General features: G+C 44.3%; 1 protein-coding gene and 1 pseudogene across 5 annotated transcripts in view; one reads left to right on the top strand and one right to left on the bottom strand.

Moving 5' to 3' along the window:
* Positions 1-272: 272 nt before the first annotated feature.
* LOC101391802 (thyroid receptor-interacting protein 11 pseudogene) lies at positions 273-6,314 on the bottom strand (annotated as a pseudogene).
* Positions 6,315-6,533: 219 nt separating this feature from the next.
* The window catches only part of LOC147913606 (rho GTPase-activating protein 17-like), a 41,837-nt gene continuing 27,760 nt past the window's right edge, over positions 6,534-20,610 (top strand). For 3 of the 5 annotated variants that reach the window (XM_087417160.1, XM_087417159.1, XM_087417161.1), the window contains exons 1-4: positions 6,534-6,747; positions 11,748-11,787; positions 12,599-12,755; positions 15,050-15,154. In XM_087417160.1, coding sequence (XP_087273286.1) covers positions 6,726-6,747; positions 11,748-11,787; positions 12,599-12,755; positions 15,050-15,154 — 324 coding nt within the window. In that variant the 5' untranslated portion in view covers positions 6,534-6,725. Of the gene's footprint in view, positions 6,748-11,747; positions 11,788-12,598; positions 12,822-15,049; positions 15,155-20,610 lie in introns of those variants that run through there. The other 2 variants (XM_087417162.1, XM_087417163.1) reach the window with 2 other exon arrangements.

The following is a 20,610-nucleotide window of genomic DNA, read 5'->3' as shown; positions in this document are numbered from 1 at the left end:
GATTAGGCTCATGGGCTTGAAGTTATTTGAGTAAGAATCTGTCGGGGTTTGCAGAGTTACATGTGGCCGGAGGGCGGCTTATGTGTGGGTGACGGGCAGGAAGTAAGGCTGCAGAGGCAAGGCCTTGGCTATTCTGCTAAAGTTTAGACTCCAGGCAATAGGGAACCCTGAAATAATTTAAAAAACAGAAGTAATGAAACGGAGCACAAACTCAGGTTCCTTTACCAGATACGCAGCAAAGCCAATCACAGTAACATCAGGATTGTAGCAAAGAAAGGGGTTTATTATCAAAAGGCAGCCAGACAAGGAGGTGGGAAGAAGAGTCAAATCCACCTCCTCAAAGAAAAATGGTGGGGTTTTTATCTAGAGTTTTGGGAAGAGGAGGGAGTAGGAGGACTTTGGGGGCTGAAGTTTGAAGAGTCCTCTGCTCAGGCGCCACTGCCCTTCATATTTGTTCCTGGGTCACGTGTGCAAATCCGCTGAGATTCTGTGTGTTGGCTGAAGTGGATCTTTGTGACGTCTAAATTTCACGATCAGTCACTTGAGCTTCTCGATGCATCCACATGATGTGTAGTCAGGCGAGGGTCAGGGGGCTGTCAGCAAGCTGCTCTCTTATCAGCGGTCTTCCTGTTGTTCTGCAAAACAAGCTCAGAAACTTTGGTTACTTTGCTTCCTGGGTCAACCTTGTGGGTACCAGGCACCGTTTCAGTAACAGCAGATTTTCTTCTTAGTTCCCCCTCCCAGAAGTGTGGAGGATGGATTCAAGGGAGGCCAAGAGTGCAACCAGCAAGATCAGTAAGGAGTCTACTGTGCTACTCCAAGCAGGAGACAGAGAGGGATGGACCATAGCAGTGGGAACAGAAAAGAAGAGAAGGAATTAAGCTCTGTTTGGTAGTTGATAGGATAGGGAGTGGGCGAGGCTCAGAGATCAACCATGGTTTTGAGGCCTCTTGCTTGGGTGATAAGATGGAGAGAGTTTTATGAGGTGATAATGGGAACAAAGGAGGAGGAGGAGGATGGTATGGAAAGATACTGGGTTCCCTTTCGGATATGTTGATTTTGAGAAGCCTATGGACATCCTGATGGAGGTGTCCAGCAGACAGTGAGATAAACCAGTGTGGAGTCAGGAGAAGGGTGAGGTTAGACATAGGCATTCAGAAGTCACTGGCATCCAGGTGAGAGTCGAATCATAGGAGTGGATGAGCTTCCCTGAGACCACAGGGAGAGTAAGAAGATCCTGTTCCCTGAAGACAATGTCTTAGAGAACATAACCCTTTAAGAAGGGTCAGAAGAAGAAGCCACAAACGAGACTGAGAAAGAAGGGTCTGAGGTTAGGAAGGACACCTGGGGAGAGTGGCATCCCAACAAGAAAGAGGGCAGAGAGAATGTTTAAAAACTCAACATGTGAGCAGAATTCATCAGACACCACAGAGAGTTTAGGTAAATAAAGGGCTAAAGAGTGCATTTGAAAATTCTTATGACATTACAGACACAAGATTTTGTGAATCTTCCAAGAAGTCAGTGTGAGATGAGATGATGACAAAGAGTAGAGAATTTTTGCAGAAGCTTAGCCGTGAAACGTAGAGAGATGAGGTCGTTGTTGGAGGAGCAAAAAGAAGAGGAGTAGAGGCTGGAAGACACATGGGCAAGCTCCTCTGCTTAGGGAAAGAGACAGGCTGAAGAGAAAGCAGATGGAAAATTAATGGACTGAGGTCTTTGAAAAAGTCTGAATGGATAATTTTCCAGGGTACAATGGAGCAATTCCCATGGAAATGCAAAGCTGGATCCCTTTTCCTGTTAAACAAAAGGGAAAGACTAGAGACGGATGGAGAGAAATAGAGGGATGGTGGAATCTAGGAAGGGGGTGCGGGAAATGGAGAGTTCTTGACTAGCTGGCCTCTGATCTCTTCAAGAGGATATAAGGATGATCAAGCTTGTGGAAAGGGACGAAGACTTGGAGTGGCTCTTAAGGAAATGGGCAAGGGAGTGGACCACGGACCTTTGATAGGATTTGGGGTAGAAATTACTTCAGTGCCAATGACTAGACTATAGTTAAATCAATTAGGGTACATCCATACGACAAACTGCTGCTTTTAAAAAGAATAAGATGGAATTCATACACATTTGGAAAGATCTGTAAGGTGTAGTGACCTTTTTAAAAAAGTAAGTCAGGGAGTAATATCCTCCCATATATACAAATATACATATATGTCTAAAAGGCCTCAGAGAATCCAGGTTCCCAATAGAGTGGTTTCCTAGGCAACAAAAGAGGAGTAGGACTAAGCCAGGAAAACTGAACTTTCCTTTTTAAATTTTTATGCATCTTGCCCTTTTGCGCTGTTCACCTTTCTTCTAATACAAGGAGCGTGTGCTCATGTATTTTATAATTTTTGAGCATTAACACAAGTTACTGTTCTAATTACCCAACGTTTACCGAAAAAACACCCGATCCTTGTAAAAAGTGAAGATGCTACAAACTCAATTGGAAGTGTCCTTTGACCACAGCCTCCAGTCCCTCCAAGGCCCACTCTCCCAAGAGGTAACCTCTGGTTTAAGTGGGGTGAAGACCTTAAAGAATACTTTTTTAAAGTATGAACAATATTTATATTAAACTTAAAGTAAAATTGGAAACAAATCTACTACTTTTTCCAAAGGCCACTTTGTGATAAGACACACACACAAAGTGACCTGGTTTCTCTAAAGAGGTGCCTCGTCTCTGGCTTGGGAATCCTCTACCACTTTGAAAGGTCTTTCAGAGCAACTGCCGCACTCTTGGCAGGCGACAGGAGCAAAGGTGTACATGTGGGCACAACATCAGTAACGGCGTTTAAAAGAAGATGCCCAGACCCCCCAGTCCCAGGGCCGGGTGGGTCAATAAGAGACACAGCTGTGGAGCAGGCATTCACATCTGATTTTCTGGGTGTGGATCCAAGGGTGGTTTTAAGACGTGCTGGTACATTTTTTGCCAGTTTCTTCCTTCTGGGTGCATCTAGAGGCTTCCTATCCTGAGCAGAGAGCTTTTGTGGTGGAAAAGCTACATGAGACTCAGTTTCTAGAAATTTAACAAAAAGTTCTGAAAAAGAACCATTGAGCTCAGATTGCTGATTTGGTGTCAGAGGTGTGCTGCGGACACTTCTTGATCCAAGCCACCCAGTCATCCATCTGGTAAGGCCGCTTTGCTCTTCCTGGATGAGCTGCTCCATTTCTTCCCTTTTCATTCCCAGAGTGCTTCCCATTAATCGTAACACTTCCTGACGTTCACGTTTGGGTGTTTGAAAATAGTCCAGGAAGAGTTTTCTCACTAGGACTTTGTCTACTTTTCCTTCCATGCTACTTACTAAGTTCATCCATTTCTTTTGCACCTCATCCAGCATTTCCTGTTGGACCTCATTTTGCTTTTTAAATTCCCCGATTTGTTCCTCCTTCAGATCCAAGACGGCATTTGCTTTCTCCAGTCGTCCCTGCAATGACATCAGTTTTCCTTCTAGATCGTCTGCCTTTTCCATCCATTCAGCTAGTGCCATCTTCAGGTTGGCTAGTGCTCGAGCATACTGCTTTTCTTGTTCCTGAGAGACAGAAAGCTGTAATGCGGTTTCATCTTTCTGCCCCCTGACTATATTCAGTTGTTCCTGCAATGACTCCACCTGTACCCTGGCTTGATGGCTTGCCTTTTGCGTTGCCTGGGAAGATAAAAGTAGCTTTTCCTCTAGTCTTGTGACTCTCTTTCTTAGTTGAGCCGCTCTGTCTTCTGCAACCAGCACTTCACGGAGATGAGCATCTTCTGACTCTAAAGCCTGGTTATGAGATCTCTCTAGCTCCTGCTGTAAGTGTAATTCATTGTCACGTAAATGGTGAACCTCATTCTGTAGGGCACAGTTTTCCATTTGTTGCTGTTTCAGTGCCAACACGACTTCATCTCTCTCCTGCTGAAACAGAACTGTCTTTTCCTGCATGGACGTAACTGCGTGTAAAAGCTGGTTTAACTCCCCAGCCTGGCCCTGCTCTTTTTCTTTCAGGAGTTGCTCCAAAGCAAGAGCCGTCTTCCTCACTGCAACAGATTCGAATTCTTTCTCTCTCAGCATCATAGAAAGCCGCATATTTGTCTCTTGTAATGCCTGGTTTTCTGCTTCCTTTTCCCTAGACCTTTCTAGTATTTTTTCATTTTCTTGTTTTACTTTATACAAATCCACTTCAAAATGTAATAGTCTCTCCTTCAGGTTTGTTACTGCCTGCCTCAAAAGTTCATTTTCATTCACTTCAGTTGTGTAGTTTTCACTCAAAGAAAGTAATTCCTCACTTTTTGCGTTGACTAAGAGCTCTTTTTCCTGAAGTAAGTTTTCTAATACATCCTGTTTCTCCCTGAGCTGCTGGATTTCAGAATCTCTTTCTTTGCATTGTTTTCTGTCTCGTTCGGAGGTGGCAGCAATTGCAGCAGACAGTCTCTGATTCTCCTCCTGGAGGCTTCTAATGGTTGCCTCTTTTTCCTCCATGGATTTCCTTAACTCTTCTATCTCTTCTGGGAGCGCTTTAGAAGACTCACTCACTGCACCAGATCTAGTTGCCTTCAGAGAGTTGGCTGACTCTGAAGTAAGCGATGATGCGGTGGGAGGCTGTGGTGAAATAAGGTCAAGTGGACCTAAAAGAATGTCCTTGGCATTGCACAGCTGCTCTAGGCTGAGCTGCATTCGTGCTAAATTCTTTGCCAAATGTGTGACTTGGATTTCATTGTCTTCATAATTTTGGATCAGGTCAGTAGAGGTCATCCGTATTTGAGACTTATTATCACTGTCCATCAAGACCCGAGCCTGAAGCTGTGGAAGTTCTTTCTGGCGCTGGGCTGACTCTCGCTGCATGTTGCGCACCGCAGTCATCACCTGCTGTGTCCAGTCCTCCATTAGGGAGACCTGCTGCTGTAACGTGTCACGTTCCTGCAGAAGCTCCTCCAGCTGATTCACAGTAACCCCTCCAACCTCACTGCCAGTGCTGGATGTCTGCAAAATTCTCCATAAAGTCTGACATTTCTGAGTCAAGGCAGCGATTTCCACGTCTTTTGCTCGAATGATGTATGATAAGTTCTGAATCGTCTCTCTAACCATATCCTGACTACTACCTTCAAATCTCGTGGACCGTTTTGTATTTTCATCTTGCAGTTTCACGAGGTCTGCTTCTTTGGCAACCAGTATGTCCATCATTTTGTGATACTCTCTCTTTAGGTTGCTGTTTTCCCTCACCTTCTCATTGAAAACAGCTAACATTTGTTCCCTTTCCAAAGCATAGGTTTGCAATTGCTGCTGAAGGTCCCCAACAGCCTGGATGTAGGGAGCTGAAGCTATTCTAGCGTCAAGACCCTGTATCTCCAACTCTTTTTGCTGGATAATCCGAGTTAGTTGACCAATCTCATCTTTGTATGGCTGATCAATCTGCTCCTTCAAAGGGACAGTCTTTTCAGTTCGAAGTTTGATCATCTCCCATTCCTGTTCTTTTCTTCCTTTTCCTAATCTTTCAGTTTCAGCTTTAGATAAATCATGCTTTTCACTTTCATTTTCCATACTAAGACTCTGCACTTTTGCTACTTGACAAATCTCCAAATGTTTGGTCTGCATGTGCTGGGTTTTTTCAGGTAACTGGGTTTTGATTTGTTTTATCGTGTTTTGCAAATTCTTAATTTCCTCATCTTTGGCTGAAAAGAGCTGAGTGTGCTTCATATGCATTTGCTCACGCTGGTATTTAAGTTCATCCATTTCCCCTTTCTGCTCTTGTAAAGTTCGAAGGAGCTGTGTCTTCTTCCTCTGGTTTTGCTCTTCACCTATCTTTTGATGTTTTACTTCCTCCTCCAGATGACCTTTTATCACCATCAGTTGAGAGACCTCAGGTTCTAGTCGTGTCACCCTGTCCAGGGTTTTAGGGTCAACCACAGGTGCAGTTCCAGTCTGTTCTCTCAGTTGTTCCAGGGCTCCTTTCAGATGACTGTTTTCTTCTCTCTTGGAGGCAAGCCTTGTGTCTTTCTCCTCCACGGTCTGCTGTAAACTTTCAGCTTTTCTCAAAGCTTGGGTTCTCAGTCTCTCCTCTGATGCTACAATTGCCTGAACGTCCTCCATCTCCGTCCTCCCAGAGTCCGGTGACTCTTCCGCCTTCTCCCTTCCCTTCCTCAGCACATCTTTGGTGAAGTTAGAGATGTGTCCAGTGAGGGAAGCCACACTGCCGCCCACTTGCACCAGGGAATGACCTAGGCCAGAGCCAAGGCCACCAAACCAGGAGGCCATCGCCGCGGGTCGCAGAGCTGACCTGGTCCGCTCGGCGCAAAGCGTCCAGCCCAGTCGGCCAGTCCCGCCAAGTGTCGGGCACCGGCGCCTGCGCGAGGCGAAGAGTCCAAACACGCCGAGGGTTCCTAGGCAACGGGGCTCCGGGGTGGGGGTGGGGTGGGGGCGCCAACCGCCGGGGTGGGGGAGGGGCTGCCTGGAGCCCGGGGCCTGGCCCGGGACCTCACCAATGGGTCTCCAGTCACCCTCCCCACCCACCCTGTCACCCGGGGCCTCCGCTCACCCCGATGACTTCCCACCGCGGGGTCGGGCCCCTTCTCCCTCTGCCCCAGTGACGTCCCCAGTGCCAGCGCCCCTCCTGCCACCTCGCGCCGGCCGCCATGACAGCCGCTCTGGAGGCGGCCGTCCCCACACGGCCTCCCCCGTGCGCGTGTCCGCGCTGTGAAGAGAGGACCCATTGCTCTGATGTCACCAAGTGGAGCACACGGTGCGTATCGTCCTGCAGCTGCTGGTTTTCACTTAAAAATAATCTGAGGTAAAATTTACACGGTGACCCGCACCCATCTGAGGAGTTCTGTGTTTGGACAAATGTCTACACCCGCGCATAAGCGCGACCGTGATGAAGACACTGACCATTTCCATCATCCAGGCGGTTCCCGGGTCCTCTCCCCACAGCCTCGCCTCCTCCCCGAGCAGCCCTGCAGGGAGAGGGGTCCCCTGGATGAGTTTGGGGGCTCTTGTGATACGGGGTGTCACACCGTGGACACGCTGTGTGTCTGCTTCCGTCAACACGTGTTTGAATCTAGTCAGGGAAGTGAGTTTCACATCCGTGGAGGAAGCATTGATGAGGAAAGGACACCGGGGTCCTAGTGGCCCGCGAGGCCCGAGCCTGCTCAGCCCGGGGGGTCGTCCTCCTCGGGGACCGACGCGGGGCCGCGCCCTGGGCCTGCCCTGCGCTCCCGCCCCGGCGGCCCGGCGGGCGGCGCTGGAGGGCACGCGGGAGGGCGGGGCCGCCGGCCTGGGGAGCCGCCGCCTGGGCCGGGAGGCGGTGGAGGAGCCGCCGGGCCGTCCCGTCCGCCGCCGGGAAGCAGCGGTTCAGCCTCAGGAAGCCGCGGGCCCAGCAGACCGTGGGCAGGCGAGTGCCGGGGCCGGGCGCCGCGGGCGGGGGTCGGGGGTCGGACCGGCTCCTCCGCACCCCCCTCGGGTTCCCCACTGCCCGTGTCCCCGCCCCGGAGAGCAGGGACCTGCCCCTTCCCCTGTCCTCCCCGAGACCTGCTGCCCCGGCTCGCTGCCTGGGCCACCGCTCCCATCACTGGGCGCCTGAGGCTTGGCCGGCCCGGGCTCTGGGGGGCGATTCTCAGCCTCTCCAGGGCCCGCCCCCGCTTAGTAACTGCAGCTTTGATACAGGTTTCAGAAGATAAAGGAAATCATGTTGCAAGTCTCCATCTGTGATTTATATAAGAAATTGCTTTTGAGTGGGTAGAGCCTATTTGTAGCCAATGATATGAGAACAATATTCAGTTCATCTCAGCCCTCCGGGTTGTCAGACTTGTTTCCATGCCTTGATATTTCACGTTAGTTACAGCTTATTGATTATGTGCATAGGCTGCTTCCTTTTGATTAGTCCTAAGATGTTTCTCCCTTCCTCTCCTTTCCCATGGTTCTTCTTTCTAGGCGTCTTTCTTCTCAGACAGACTTTTGGTCTAGTAGTCAACTTGATCCCTCCTTTAATGTTTCATTAGCATTTCTTCTATAGTTTCTCAGCGTTCTTCCACATGGCTTACTTATGTGGATTTATGCCAATTTATGCCTCCTAAAGAGTTTAAATTATAAATCATAGACTAGTAAACAGGCGCTCAAATGAATACAAATATTTACATAAATAACTGCTCAGCAAGGCACAGAAATTCTTCTAAGCACCTACCAGCTACCTGTCGCCTGTCAGTGTGCACACTTATAAATCAGCCAGCTTGGATTTCAGGTGGTCATTGGATACTTGCAGATGTGTGGGCTGGAGTGGCCACTTGAACCCATGCCCAGCTGTACCTTGGGGAAATTCACCAAAGTATTTCTACTTTGCTAGATCTGACGAGTTTTAGGATAGAGGGAGCTTGGGCACAGACACAAGGTCTCTGAGATGTGCTTGGGGTTCAAGGAAGGCTTCTCTGACATATGACACTTGAGCAATCTTGATAACGGGCAGGTAGAGATGCTGGGTGATAGAGAATTCCAAGAGGGAAGAAAAATTCCTAGGGGAGACCTGACACACTGAAAGTTTTACCTTTAAGCTAATATTTTTTGTCTACGAATTGCAAAATGACAACAATATCTGATTCTTAGCAGCAGAAAAACTCTCTCCAGCTCTTATTTTCAAACTAGTTAGGTGGTGAATGGCTGTGTGTGGATCCGCATGTTCTCAAGTCCAGAGTGACTGTGGTATTTAAATTCACAAGCCCTGGATGCATTTCCAGCCAAGAGAAGGAGTCAGTTGGTTCTTCAAAGCTTTAAAAAGCTTTAAAAGCAGCACACTCTGCTTCCTTTGCCTACCATATACTGATGAGCTTTCCTCAACAGAGAAAATTTTGTTGTAGTACATTGAAAATCTATTGAGATATCATTTCTCATAGTGTAACATTACATTTCTTTAATTTTCATTATAAAATTATACGGCCCCAGAGAGCGGAGACGGGAGGGCCGGCCCTACCCAGAGTGCAGGCCCCGAGACTCTGGAGGAGACCACCCCAGCCGGGAGCTGGTCCTGCCCCGCCCTGAGGGATGCCCGAGCCCTTCCTTGTGGTTCACCCACTTCCCTTGCGAGGACGTGTTCTCCTATGCCATCTCCACGATTGATCTCTAGCTCCAGAGCTCGCCTTCTGGCCGATTTTCTAGGTTTGTTTGTGGAGATAACTTGTTTTGCTTCACGCCACATCCCCTTTCCTTGACCCCTCCAATTGGACGTTCTAGGTGACTGCATGGAGTCTGGAGTTGGACTTTTGTGCCCCTTACAGAGTCCGGCCTGATCCAGAGCACTGGGGGTGGGGTGGGGGTGTTTCTGTACAATGCAAGTTGGATAAAAGGAGGACCTGTCGTCCAGGGCCCCAGTGAGTGGCACGTGGTCCACTGTCCCCCACGGGTTGGTATGGAGCTCCCCCTGCGCTCAGCCTCCCTGGAGTCGCGAGCTAGCAGGAGAGGCAGTGACTGCCCATTGCCTTTGACCAGGGGCGTTGGCAGCACAGGAGAGAGGGCTGTTCTGGCTGATTGAATTTGCAAACGTAGTTTTTTCTGGAGAGAAATTTCCCCCAGGTTCTCAGAGATGGGGTGGCTAAGAGCAGGATTGTGGTTTTCTGTCTGTGGTGTGCGTTAGGATTCTGTCCTTATCTTGGAACCAGAGGAAGGGCATGTTGGGTGAAGGGCAGAGCCCCAAGTCAGCTGGGGTGTTGGTGCATCCTCAGCTTTGCTCCTGTGCTGTCGTTCCCTAGACACTGTTCCTTTTTAGGAATTTCACTCTGAGACTGCTGCATGATGACTGAGGAACTTGATCTCTTTTAAGTATTGACCTGCACAGTGTTTATCATCTAATCATTTTCCAGAATGTTGAAATCACCAAGAAATCACAGGCTCTCACTGGGGGCAATATCAAGGAGCTAAAAAAAGGCAAGGGAAAATCATAGGGCTTAATTTTAATTGTTGCGTTTTTAGTATTTTTGTCTTCCAGAGACGTTTGCATTTGAGGGGTACAAACCCTAAGCGAATTATGTAGTACCTGTGTGGCGGATGGATTTGTTGAGTCCTGTGAGTCTTTATAGTAGCCCTTATCTATGTTGCCTGGTGGTGTTTGGTGAATTGAGCTAGACCGTTTGTGATTTAAGTGGAGCTCCCTTACACTTAAGAGTTATTCTTTGGAATATTAGGTTAAGCAATAAAAGCATATTAATTCCTTTACAACATTTTATTTCTCAATTTAATTATGACATTTTATCTTGGTCCCAAATTTCAGTCAGATTTTTTTTTAACTCATCCTCAGACTATTACATCATTAAAAAAAAAAAAGATCAAATAACTGAACTAGGGGGCAAAGAAGGCAGTTTGATGAAAAGGCAATAGTGCTCCTGCAGAAAGTAGTTGAATTTCATAATAAGAGTTTCACCCAACTGTAAGACTCTTTTCTTGATTTTAAAAGGGCCAGATTCCAGTCTCATACTATAACGGAGATTCCAGAAACAGAACCTTCTCTTCCTGTTGATGCTTTCCAGTGTCACATGAATGTTCACCTAAAAGATTCTGTTAGATATTTAAACTATTTATTAAAAAAAAAAATTGTAATCTGACCACTGAGACTCCAGCAGCTCCGAATGCTCCTCAGCTGATTGCTGGCCGCCATGTCAGTTTTCCGGAAAGGTCAACAGTAGTTCTAAAGCATAGACAAAGGAAAGTTGTGAAAATACTTTGTTTCTTTATAAATTCAGGATGAGCTGTCTGAAGAAGGGAACACTCAGTTGTTATTATTATGTGTAAATCATTGAATAATGTTTCTGGATTTCTGACAGATTTGTTTCAATAAGGTGATGAAACTCAGAAATGATAACTTTAAGACCTGAAGTTTAATTTTCTCTAGAGCAGACTTTTCTCCAAGTGTGGTCTATAGGCCTCCTGCTGTGGAATTCTGGGCAGGGAGGAGCTTGTTAAAAATGCAGGATCTGGGCCGGCCCCCTGGCTTAGCGGTTAAGTGCTCGCGCTCCGCTGCTGGCGGCCCTGGGTTCAGATCCCTGGCGCGCACCAACGCACCGCTTCTCCGGCCATGCTGAGGCCGCGTCCCACATACAGCAACTAGAAGGATGTGCAACTATGACATACAACTATCTACTGGGGCTTTGGGGGGAAAAAAAAAGGAGGACTGGCAATAGATGTTAGCTCAAGGCCGGTCTTCCTCAGCAAAAAGAGGAAGATTAGCATGGATGTTAGCTCAGGGCTGATCTTCCTCACACACACACACAAAAAAAGCAGGATCTCAGTCTAGACCTACTGAATTACAGACTCTTGAGGTGAGACCCAGAAAATGGCATTTAAATCAGTGCATCCCCTCCCGCCGTGGGTGCTTCCGTGAGTGCCCCAGTGTGACAGCACTGGTCAAGATCGTGTGTTCTGGTGTTCAGTTCCTGTTCTCTGCGAACTTTTGTTTGTTTGTCTTTGGTTTTGCCTAAGTTGGCCTTATGTAATTGTTTTAAGTCATCCTCAAACTATTACATCATTTAAAAAAAAAGATCAAATAACTGAATTAGGGGGCAAAGAAGGCAGTTTGATGAAAAGTGCAATAGTGCTCCTGCAGAAAGTAGTTCAATTTCTGATGTAAAAATTGGTGAATTTTCTCCCCTTGTTATCATTCACGTCTGCCTGTTTTGTTTTAAACTCCAAGATCATAGTTATTAAATTTCATGAGCGGCTTTTCATTCTGGATTTCTAACTCTGAACTTTTAATTTTTCTCACAGGGCCAAGAAAACAGAAGTGCTCAGTGAAGATCTCTTACAGGTAACAAAATAAAATCTTTTTCAACTGTTCTGTTTAAAGAAAAAAGAAAAACCCCTAGGTGAGAAAAATGCTAAAGCTTATGTTTTTTTGTTTGTTTTACCTGAAATGGAATAAAATTGGTTAGAAAAGAGTAGGCAAGAAAAGTAGTTGAGTTGTACGGTGATAGAAAGGGGATCTGAAATTTGGTGTCATGTTATGAAACTCAGATGGAGTGGTCCTGCTTTCAAGTGCCAGGGGTCTGGGTGAGGGTGGGGGAGGGGCCTGGCCAGTCCACTGGCAGTGTGACCTGGTCGCAGGTCCAGGGCAGGCTGGGAGACTCTAGTTCGCTGCTGTGGTGGTGCCCTTGATGGCACAGGCCATGCCAGCCTCAGCAGAGGGCCCCACTGGCTCCAACCTAGAGTTTGACTTCTCACTCCCCCTCTCGCGGTTGTTCCCCAACACTGGCCTGAGTTGTGTCCTGAGGGACTCAGAGTCTCAGTGACAATGGCCACATCTCTCAGAACCACCCTGAGGCCCTAGGGTGGCCTCACATCATCAGCCCGCCTTTCTTTCCTCTCTGTAGGGAGGGGCGTTTCCCTGGGTAGGCACCTTACCCAGGGCCTCTCCACTCCATCTCTCAACAGGTTTCCCTAACTTTGGGGCTGGGAGTTTCTTCCAGGAGGCACTGGACCCTTATACACATCACTTCACCCGACCCCACTCCATCCCCACCCGCACCAGAATGGTTAGGGAGGGACAGAACCCCTTCTGCACGGAGGTTTCTATTCAGCCTCCTTCCTGTCTTCTTGCCTCTCATTTCCTTAACCTACAGCACGTGTACTCCAGTGAGTCCCCGAAGACCAAGGATATGCTCCCGAGGGACTTTCTGTCTCTTGTTATGGAGAGAAGGCGTTGGCACAATTGAGATAAATGCTGCTTCCACCACACCATGCCAGAACATCCTTCTCAATTATGACAGCCTTCTGCAGGTGGAATATTTTAAGAGCACTTTTTTCCCTTTCATTTTTTTGTGGGCTAGAAGATTTTATTAAGGATTAGAAGTTTTTTTAAAGATTTATTAAGGAATCATCTTCTTAACAGTATTTCCTCATTGGTTTTTATCATATATTTCACATTCATTTTCAGACTCTCAGAAATATTGTTTGGTTCAGTTAAGCTTGAACTAAACTAGGTTTTCCTGTCAGTGTCTCCCTCCCACATCCCACATCAGTATTGGACGTTATCTCATTTAATCCTTGATGCACCAAGATGAGGCCAGGGGACCTCACAGGCCATTGGAGGAGGGCAGAGTTCACATGGAACTCAGGTGGCAACTGTCTGTTCTTGTCCCTTTGCCCAAACGTCCAGTGGGGCCTGAGGAGTTTGTCAGTTGCTAGGAACTCCTGTTTTCTCACAGATGCTTACTCCATGTGTGCCATCACTGGGACTGATGATTTCCCCCCCTGATTTTGTTGTTTTAACTATGAAGAAGGAGAGTCGTGGTTAAAAGTGTGGAGTCAGGTGCCCAGCTACGTGGACTGGAATCCCAGGTCTGCCCCTGACGGGCTGTGTGGCCTCAGGGACTTACTTTACCTCCCTGTGCCTCAGTTTCCACTTCTCTAAAATGAGGGTAGTAGCAGTATCTACCCCATAAAGTTGTTAGGAGGGTTGAAGGAGTTCAACATGGAAGCGCTGGGAACAGATTACAAGGCACAGAGATGATTTTGGTTCTGGTGTGTTCTCGTGTGAACTTCCCTTAACTTTCGCTGTGTCCTCCCACCTGTTTTCTCAGATCTCTGAGAGCAGTTCAGGAGGCTGCCTGTTGATTTTGCTCATATGCACTTTCCCTGGGAGGCCGTGAATCCCTGGAGGGGGAACCACAATTTATTTACTGTTGTTTGCCTAATGCCTGCATAGGGACTTATACATACTTGTTCTTTCAACAAATATTAAGTGAACATCTTCCACTCATGTGCCAGACAGTGTTCCAGGCACTTGGGATAAATCAGTGGACAGAACAGACCAAGGCCCCTGTTCCTGCGACGTTACCTTCTAGTGGAAATTGGAATCAGAATGAAATGGAGTTTGGGTTTGTTTTTTTCCCTGATTTTATGGCAAAGGAAGAGTCTGTATCAGTTTTTCAGTGTTTTTGAATGTGGTCATTATAAGATTTGGGGAAGGCGATGTGGCATCTGGTCCTAAATGTAAACATGCTGCCAGATCAGGGTCCTGGTGGTTGGGGCTTGGATCTGAAGAAAAGCTGCTGGTGCAGTGAGGACCTTTGAGAAAGAGGCACAAAACCATTTTATTGGGTAAAATGTTTTGGGGTAAAAATGTATTCTGCTTTGAATCTGTTGATTTTTCTTTAGAATAGAAAGCTTCCCTAAGGCACTGCTCTCATTCTTAATGAGTCATCAGAGTACACATTTTTGGCATTCCTTCCTGTTAAAAGCAGCTCTCTTGGCCATAAACAGCCATATCCCAGCAATAATATTTTGAAAGTTAATCATGATGCATGGTTCCCTAAGTCAGTGTTTCTTACTTCTGGCTGTCCATTCTGCCTTAGAGGTTTATTTAAAATAAAAGTAAAAACAGAAAACCACTTCAAGCCTTGTAAGGAATAATTTTAAAGGCACTGATCTTGCGTGTAAATTGTGGAACATTTATCCTGACTCTCTGTCTGATGTACTTTGCGTGGAAGACTTCATCGCCACGTGCAGGAGAGAGCTTCTGAATGTCCCCTGGGTTTTCCCACTTGGCAGTGGCTCTGGGTCTGGGCCGAGGATGTTCACTGGCAGTTCTGCAGGTTGGACCTGGGCCTTTGCTGGTGGTGGAATGTGTCACTCAACAGCCACCACTCTTTCTGATTCCAATTCTTAGTCAGGACTGTCCCCTCCCCCTGCTCATAGAGTCAGCCTTTAAGGGATCTAAAAGCCTCCATGTAAGGGAGGTCAATGGTTTTCAACCAGGGGCGCTTTTGCCCTCTGGAGGCATATTTGACAATGTCTGGAGACATTTCTGTTAGTCACAGTGCGGGGAGTGGGGTGCTACTGGCATCTAGTGGCTAAAGGCCAGAGATGATGCTAAACATACCATAATGCACAGGACAGCTCCCCACAACCCAGAGTTATTCAGGTGAATGGGGACCATTTCCGTTTACACCTTAGAGCTAAAAAATTAGACTAGAGGATGCTTTTCCTGCCTACAAGCAAACACCACATCAGGAAGAGGCTGAGTTTGTTCTTAAGCCGTGCAAATGACTCGCTTGTCTCTGTTTTGTCAGATAGAGCAGTGCCTGGACACGGTGCGGTCAGTGTGCCACCATTCCCACAAGTGCCTGATGGCATGCTTCCAGGGCCAGCACAGCACCGAGGCCGAGAGGAGACATGTGAGTATCCAGTGCAACTCAGAGCCATAGTTCTTCTGTCTCTGGGTGGCTCTTTACCCTTTGATCAGTTGCTTTCTCCCAGGCAGCATCAGCAGATTTGCCTGCAGATTGGTACCTTATATCACCGTTCACGCTCAGGACACCTGCCTGACCAGAACATTCTTTTGTGCTCAAGATGTTGCTGAGCTGAAAGCCCTGCTCACCCTGAATTTTCTCCAGGTGCTTTTAAAGACTCGATGATCCATTTGTCGTTGAGAAGAGAATGAACATGTCGTTTAGGAGTCGTTTGATAGCAAAAAGCTTTAAGTTGACTTAGAAAGTAGAATTTATAGGCGTACTAACTGAAAAGTCCAGAAGTTGGGATGGACTTGAGGTAAGGCTTGGTCTAGCATTTCAATGATAAACCAAAAACCCAGTTTTCTTCCTTTTCTCCCCTCTGTCTTCATCTCGAAATGGCCACCTCATGGTTGCAAGTTGGCTACCAATACCTTCCATGGGCTACTTGCTTCCTTGTGCATGTCCAGCAGGAGTAGAGTGTCTCTTCCAGTAGTTTTCTTTTTCTTTTCATTGAAGTATAGTTGGCATACCACATTGCATTAGTTTCGTGTGTAGAGCATAGTGATTCGACATTTATTTATGTTACAAAGCAATCACCCTAAGACTAGTGACCATCTGTCATCACACAAAGTTATTACCATATTGTTGACTATGTTCCCTATGCTGTACATTACATCCCCGTGACTTATTTGTTATATGACTGGAAGTTTGTACCTCTTAATCCCCTCCACCTATTTTGCCCAAACCCCCATCCCTTTTGCTCTGGCAACCACCAATTTGCTCTCTGTGTCTATGAGTCTGTTTCTGTTTTGTTTTGTTATTTTAGAGTCTACGTGAAGTAAGTGAAATTGTACAGTATTCTTTCTCTGTCTGGCTCATTTCACTTACCCTAATACCTTCTAGATCCATCCATGTTATCAAAAATGGCAGGATTTCCTTCTTTTTTATGGTTGAGTAATATTCCATTTTAAATATATATCACAATGTTATAAGCCAATGTTACCAGAATTAAAAAAATTGAATTTAATTAAAAAAAATAAATATATATATATCATATCTTTATCCATTCATCTACTGAAGGACAACTAGGTTGCTTCCATATCTTGGCTATTGTAAATAGTGCTGCAAAGAACACAGGGCTGCATATATCTTTTCAAATTAGTGTTTTCATTTTCTTTGGATTAATACCCGGAAGTGGTATTGCGGATCATATTGTAGTTCTATTTTTAATTTTTTGAGAAACCTCCATACTATTTTCCATATAAGTTGCAGCAATTTACATTCCCACCAATGGTATACAAGCGTTCCCTTTTCTCCATATCCTCACAAACACTTGCTATGTCTTGTCTTTTTGAAAATAGTTATTCTGACAGATGTAAGGTGATATCTCATTGTGGTTTTGATTTGCATTTCCCTAATGATTAGTGATTTTGAGCATCTTTTCATGTACCTGTTGGCCATCTGTATATCTTCTTTGGAAAAAATGTCATTCAGGTCCTCTGTCCATGTTTTAATCGGATTGTTGTTTTTGATATTAAGTTCTGTGAGTTCTTTATATATTTTAGATATTAACCCCCTTATCAGATATATCATTTGCAAATATATTCTTCAATTCTGCAGGTTCCCTTTTCATTTTCCTGATGGTTTCCTTCACTGTGCAAAAGCTAATTTTTAGTTTGATAGTCTCATTTGTTACCCTTGCCTGAGGAGACATATCCAAAAAATATTGCTAAGACTGATGTCAAAAGAGTTTACTCTATATGTTTTCTTCTAGGAGTTTCATGGTTTCAGGTCTTACATTTAAATCTTCAATCCATTTTGAGTTTATTTTGGTATATAGTATAAGAAAGTGGTCCAGTTTTCCCAACACTGTTCATTGAAGAGACTGTCTTTTCCCCACTGTATATTCTTGCCTCCTTTGTCATATGTTAACTGACGATACAGGCATGGGTTTATTTCTAGGTTCTCTATTCTGTTCAGTTGATGTATGTATCTTTTTTTGTGTGCCAGTACCATACTGTTTTGGTTACAATGGCTTTGTAGTATAGTTTTAAATCAGGGAATGTGATACCTCCAGCTTTGTTCTTTCTCCAGATTGCTTCATCTCCTCGTGGTCTTTTGTGGTTCCGTACAAATTTTAGTATTATTTCTCCTAGTTCTGTGAAGAATGCCATTGGTATTTTAATAGGGATTACATTGACTCTTTAGATTGCTTTGGGTAGTATGGACATTTTAACAATATTAGTTCTTCCAATCGATGGCACAGTATCTTTCCATTTATTTGTATTATTTTCAATTTCTTTCATCAATGTCTTATACTTTTCAGTGTACAGGTCTTTCACCTTCTTGGTTAAATTTATTCCTAGGTATTTTATTTTTTAAATATAATTGTAAATTGGATTATTTCTTAATTTCTCTTTCTCATAGTTCATTGTTAGTGTATAGAAATACAGCTGATATCTGTATATTTAATTTGTATCCTGCAACTTTACTGAATTCATTTATTAGTTGTAATAGTGTTTTGGTGGAGTCTTTAGAGTTTTCTATGTACGATATTACATCATGTGCAAATAGTGGCAGTTTTATTACTTCCTTTCCAATTTGGATGCCTTTTATTTCTTTTTCTTGTCTGATATCTGTAGCTAGGACTTCCAACCCTGTGTTGAATAAGAGTGGCCAGAGTGGGCATTCTTGTCTTGTTCATGATCTTAGAGGAAAAGCTTTCAGCTTTTGACCGTTGAGTATGATGTTACCTGTGGGTTTATCATATATGGCCTTTATATGTTGTGGTATGTTCCCTCTATACCCACTTTGTTGAGGATTTTTATCATAAATAGATGTTGAATTTGGTCAGATACTTTTTCTACGTCTGTTCATATGATCATGATTTTTATCTTTTGTTTTGTTAATGTGGCATATCACATTGATTAATTTGTGGATATTGAGCCATCCTTGCATCCCTGGAATTAATCCCACTTGAGCACGATGTATGATCCTTTTGAAGTATGATTGAATTTGGTTTGCTAATATTTTGTTGAGGATTTTTGCATCTATGTTCATCACGGATATTGGCCTATAATTTTCTTTTTTGTGATATCTTAGTCTGGTTTTGGTATCAGGGTAATGCTGGCCTTGTAGAATGAGTTTGGGAGCAATCCTTCCTCTTCAATTTTTTGGAATAGTTTGAGAAGGATAGGTCTTTTTTCTTTTTATTGAAGTAATATTAGTTTGTAACATTATATATATTTCAGGTGTACATCATTATATTTCGATTTTTGTGTAGATTACATCATGTTCACCACCCAAAGACTAACTACCATCCAACCCCCTTTACATGTGCCAAATCACCCCTTTCGCCCTCCTCCCTCCCCCCTTCTCCTTTGGTAACCACCAATCTCTGTCTTTATGTGTTTGTTGTTTTTATCTTCTATATGTGATTGAGATTGTACGGCACTCTGCCTTATTTCACTTAGCATAATACCCTCAAGGTCCATCCGTGTTGTCGGAAATGGCAAGATTTCATCTTGTTTTATGGCTGAATAGTATTCCATTGTGTATATACACCACATCTTCTTTATCCATTCATCCCTTGATTGGCACTTAGGTTGCTTCCAAGACTTGGCTATTGTAAGTAATGCTGCAATGCTGCAAAGGGGTGTGTGTATCTTTACCCATTCATATTTTCGTGTTCTTTGGATAAATACCCAGGAGTGGAATAGCTGGATCGTATGCTAGTTCTATTCGTAATTTTTTGAGGAATCTCCATACTATTTTCCATACTGGCTGCACCAGTTTGCACTCCCACGAGCACTGTATGAGAGTTCCCTTCTCTCCACATCCTCTCCAACACATGTTGTTTCCTGTCTTGTTAATTATAGCCAGCCTGATGGGCGTGAGGTGATATCTCATTGTAGTTTTGATTTGCATTTCCCTGATAGTTGATGTTGAATATCTTTTCATGTGCCTGTTGGCCATCTGTATATCTTCTTTGGAGAAATGTCTGTTCAGGTCTTTTGTCCATTTTTTAATTGGGTTGTTAGTTTTTTTGTTGTTGAGATGCATGAGTTCTTTATATATTTTGGAGATTAACCCCTCATCAGATGTATGGTTTGCAAATATCTTCTCCCAATTGTTAGGTTGTCTTTTTGTTTTGTTGATGGTTTCCTTTGCTGTGCAGAAGCTTTTTAGTTTGATGTAGTCCTATTTGTTTATTTTCTTTATTGTTTCCCTTGTCTTGTCAAACATGGTACTTGAAAACATACTGCTTAAGACTGATGTTGAAGAGCATTCTGCCTATGTTTTCTTCTAGAAGTTTTACGGTTTCAGGTCTTACATTCAAGTCTTTAATCCATTTTGAGTTAATTTTTGTGTATGCTGAAAGATAATGGTCTGCTTTCATTCTTTTGCATGTAGCTGTCCAGTTTCCCCAACACCATTTATTGAAGAGACTTTCCTTTCTCCATTATATGTTCTTGGCTCCCTTTGTTGAAAATTAGCTGTTCGTAGATGTGTGGGTTTATTTCTTGGATCTCAATTCTGTTCCATTGATCTGTGTGTCTGTTTTTGTACCAGTATCATGCTGTTTTGATTACTATAGCTTTGTAGTATATTTTGAAGTCAGGGATTGTGATGCCTCCAGCTTTGTTCTTTTTTCTCAGGATTCCTTTGGCTATTTGGGGTGTTTTGTTGCTCTGTATAAATTTTCAGATTCTTTAGTCTATTTCTGTGAAAAATGTTGTTGGAACTTTGATAGGGATTGCATTGAATCTGCAGATTGCTTTAGGAAGTATAGACATTTTAACTATGTTAATTCTTCCAATCCAAGAGCATGGACTATCTTTTCATTTCTTTGTGTCTTCTTCAGTTTCTTTCAACAATGTTTTATAGTTTTCAGTGTACAGGTCTTTCACCTCTTTGGATATTTATTCCTAGGTATTTTGTTCTTTTTGTTGCAATTGAAAATGGGATTGTATTCTTTTTTTTTTTTTTTTTTGGAGAAAGATTGGCCCTTAGGTAACATCTGTTGTCAACCTTCTACCTTTTCTCCTTTTTTCTCCCCAAAGCCCCAGTGGATAGTTGTATGTCATAGTTGTACATCCTTCTAGTTGCTCTACGTGGGATGCCGCCTCAGCATGGCTTGATGAGTGGTGCGTAGGTCTGCACCCAGGATCCGAACCAGCAAACCCTGGGCCACTGAAGTGGAGTGCACGAACTTAACCACTACACCACCGGGCCGGACTCTAGGATTGTATTCTTAATTTCTCTTTCTACTACTTCGTTGTTAGTGTATAGAAATGCAACTGACTTTTGTATGTTGATTTTGTATCCTGCAACTTTACTGTATTCATTTATTATTTCTAAGAGTTTTTTGGTGGATTCTTTGGGGTTTTCTATATATA

This window comes from Ceratotherium simum, chromosome 26, assembly GCF_057802395.1.
Source record: "Ceratotherium simum simum isolate JZ-2026a chromosome 26, ASM5780239v1, whole genome shotgun sequence".
Lineage (NCBI taxonomy): Eukaryota > Metazoa > Chordata > Mammalia > Perissodactyla > Rhinocerotidae > Ceratotherium > Ceratotherium simum.
This window is presented reverse-complemented; position numbering and strand designations above follow the sequence as displayed.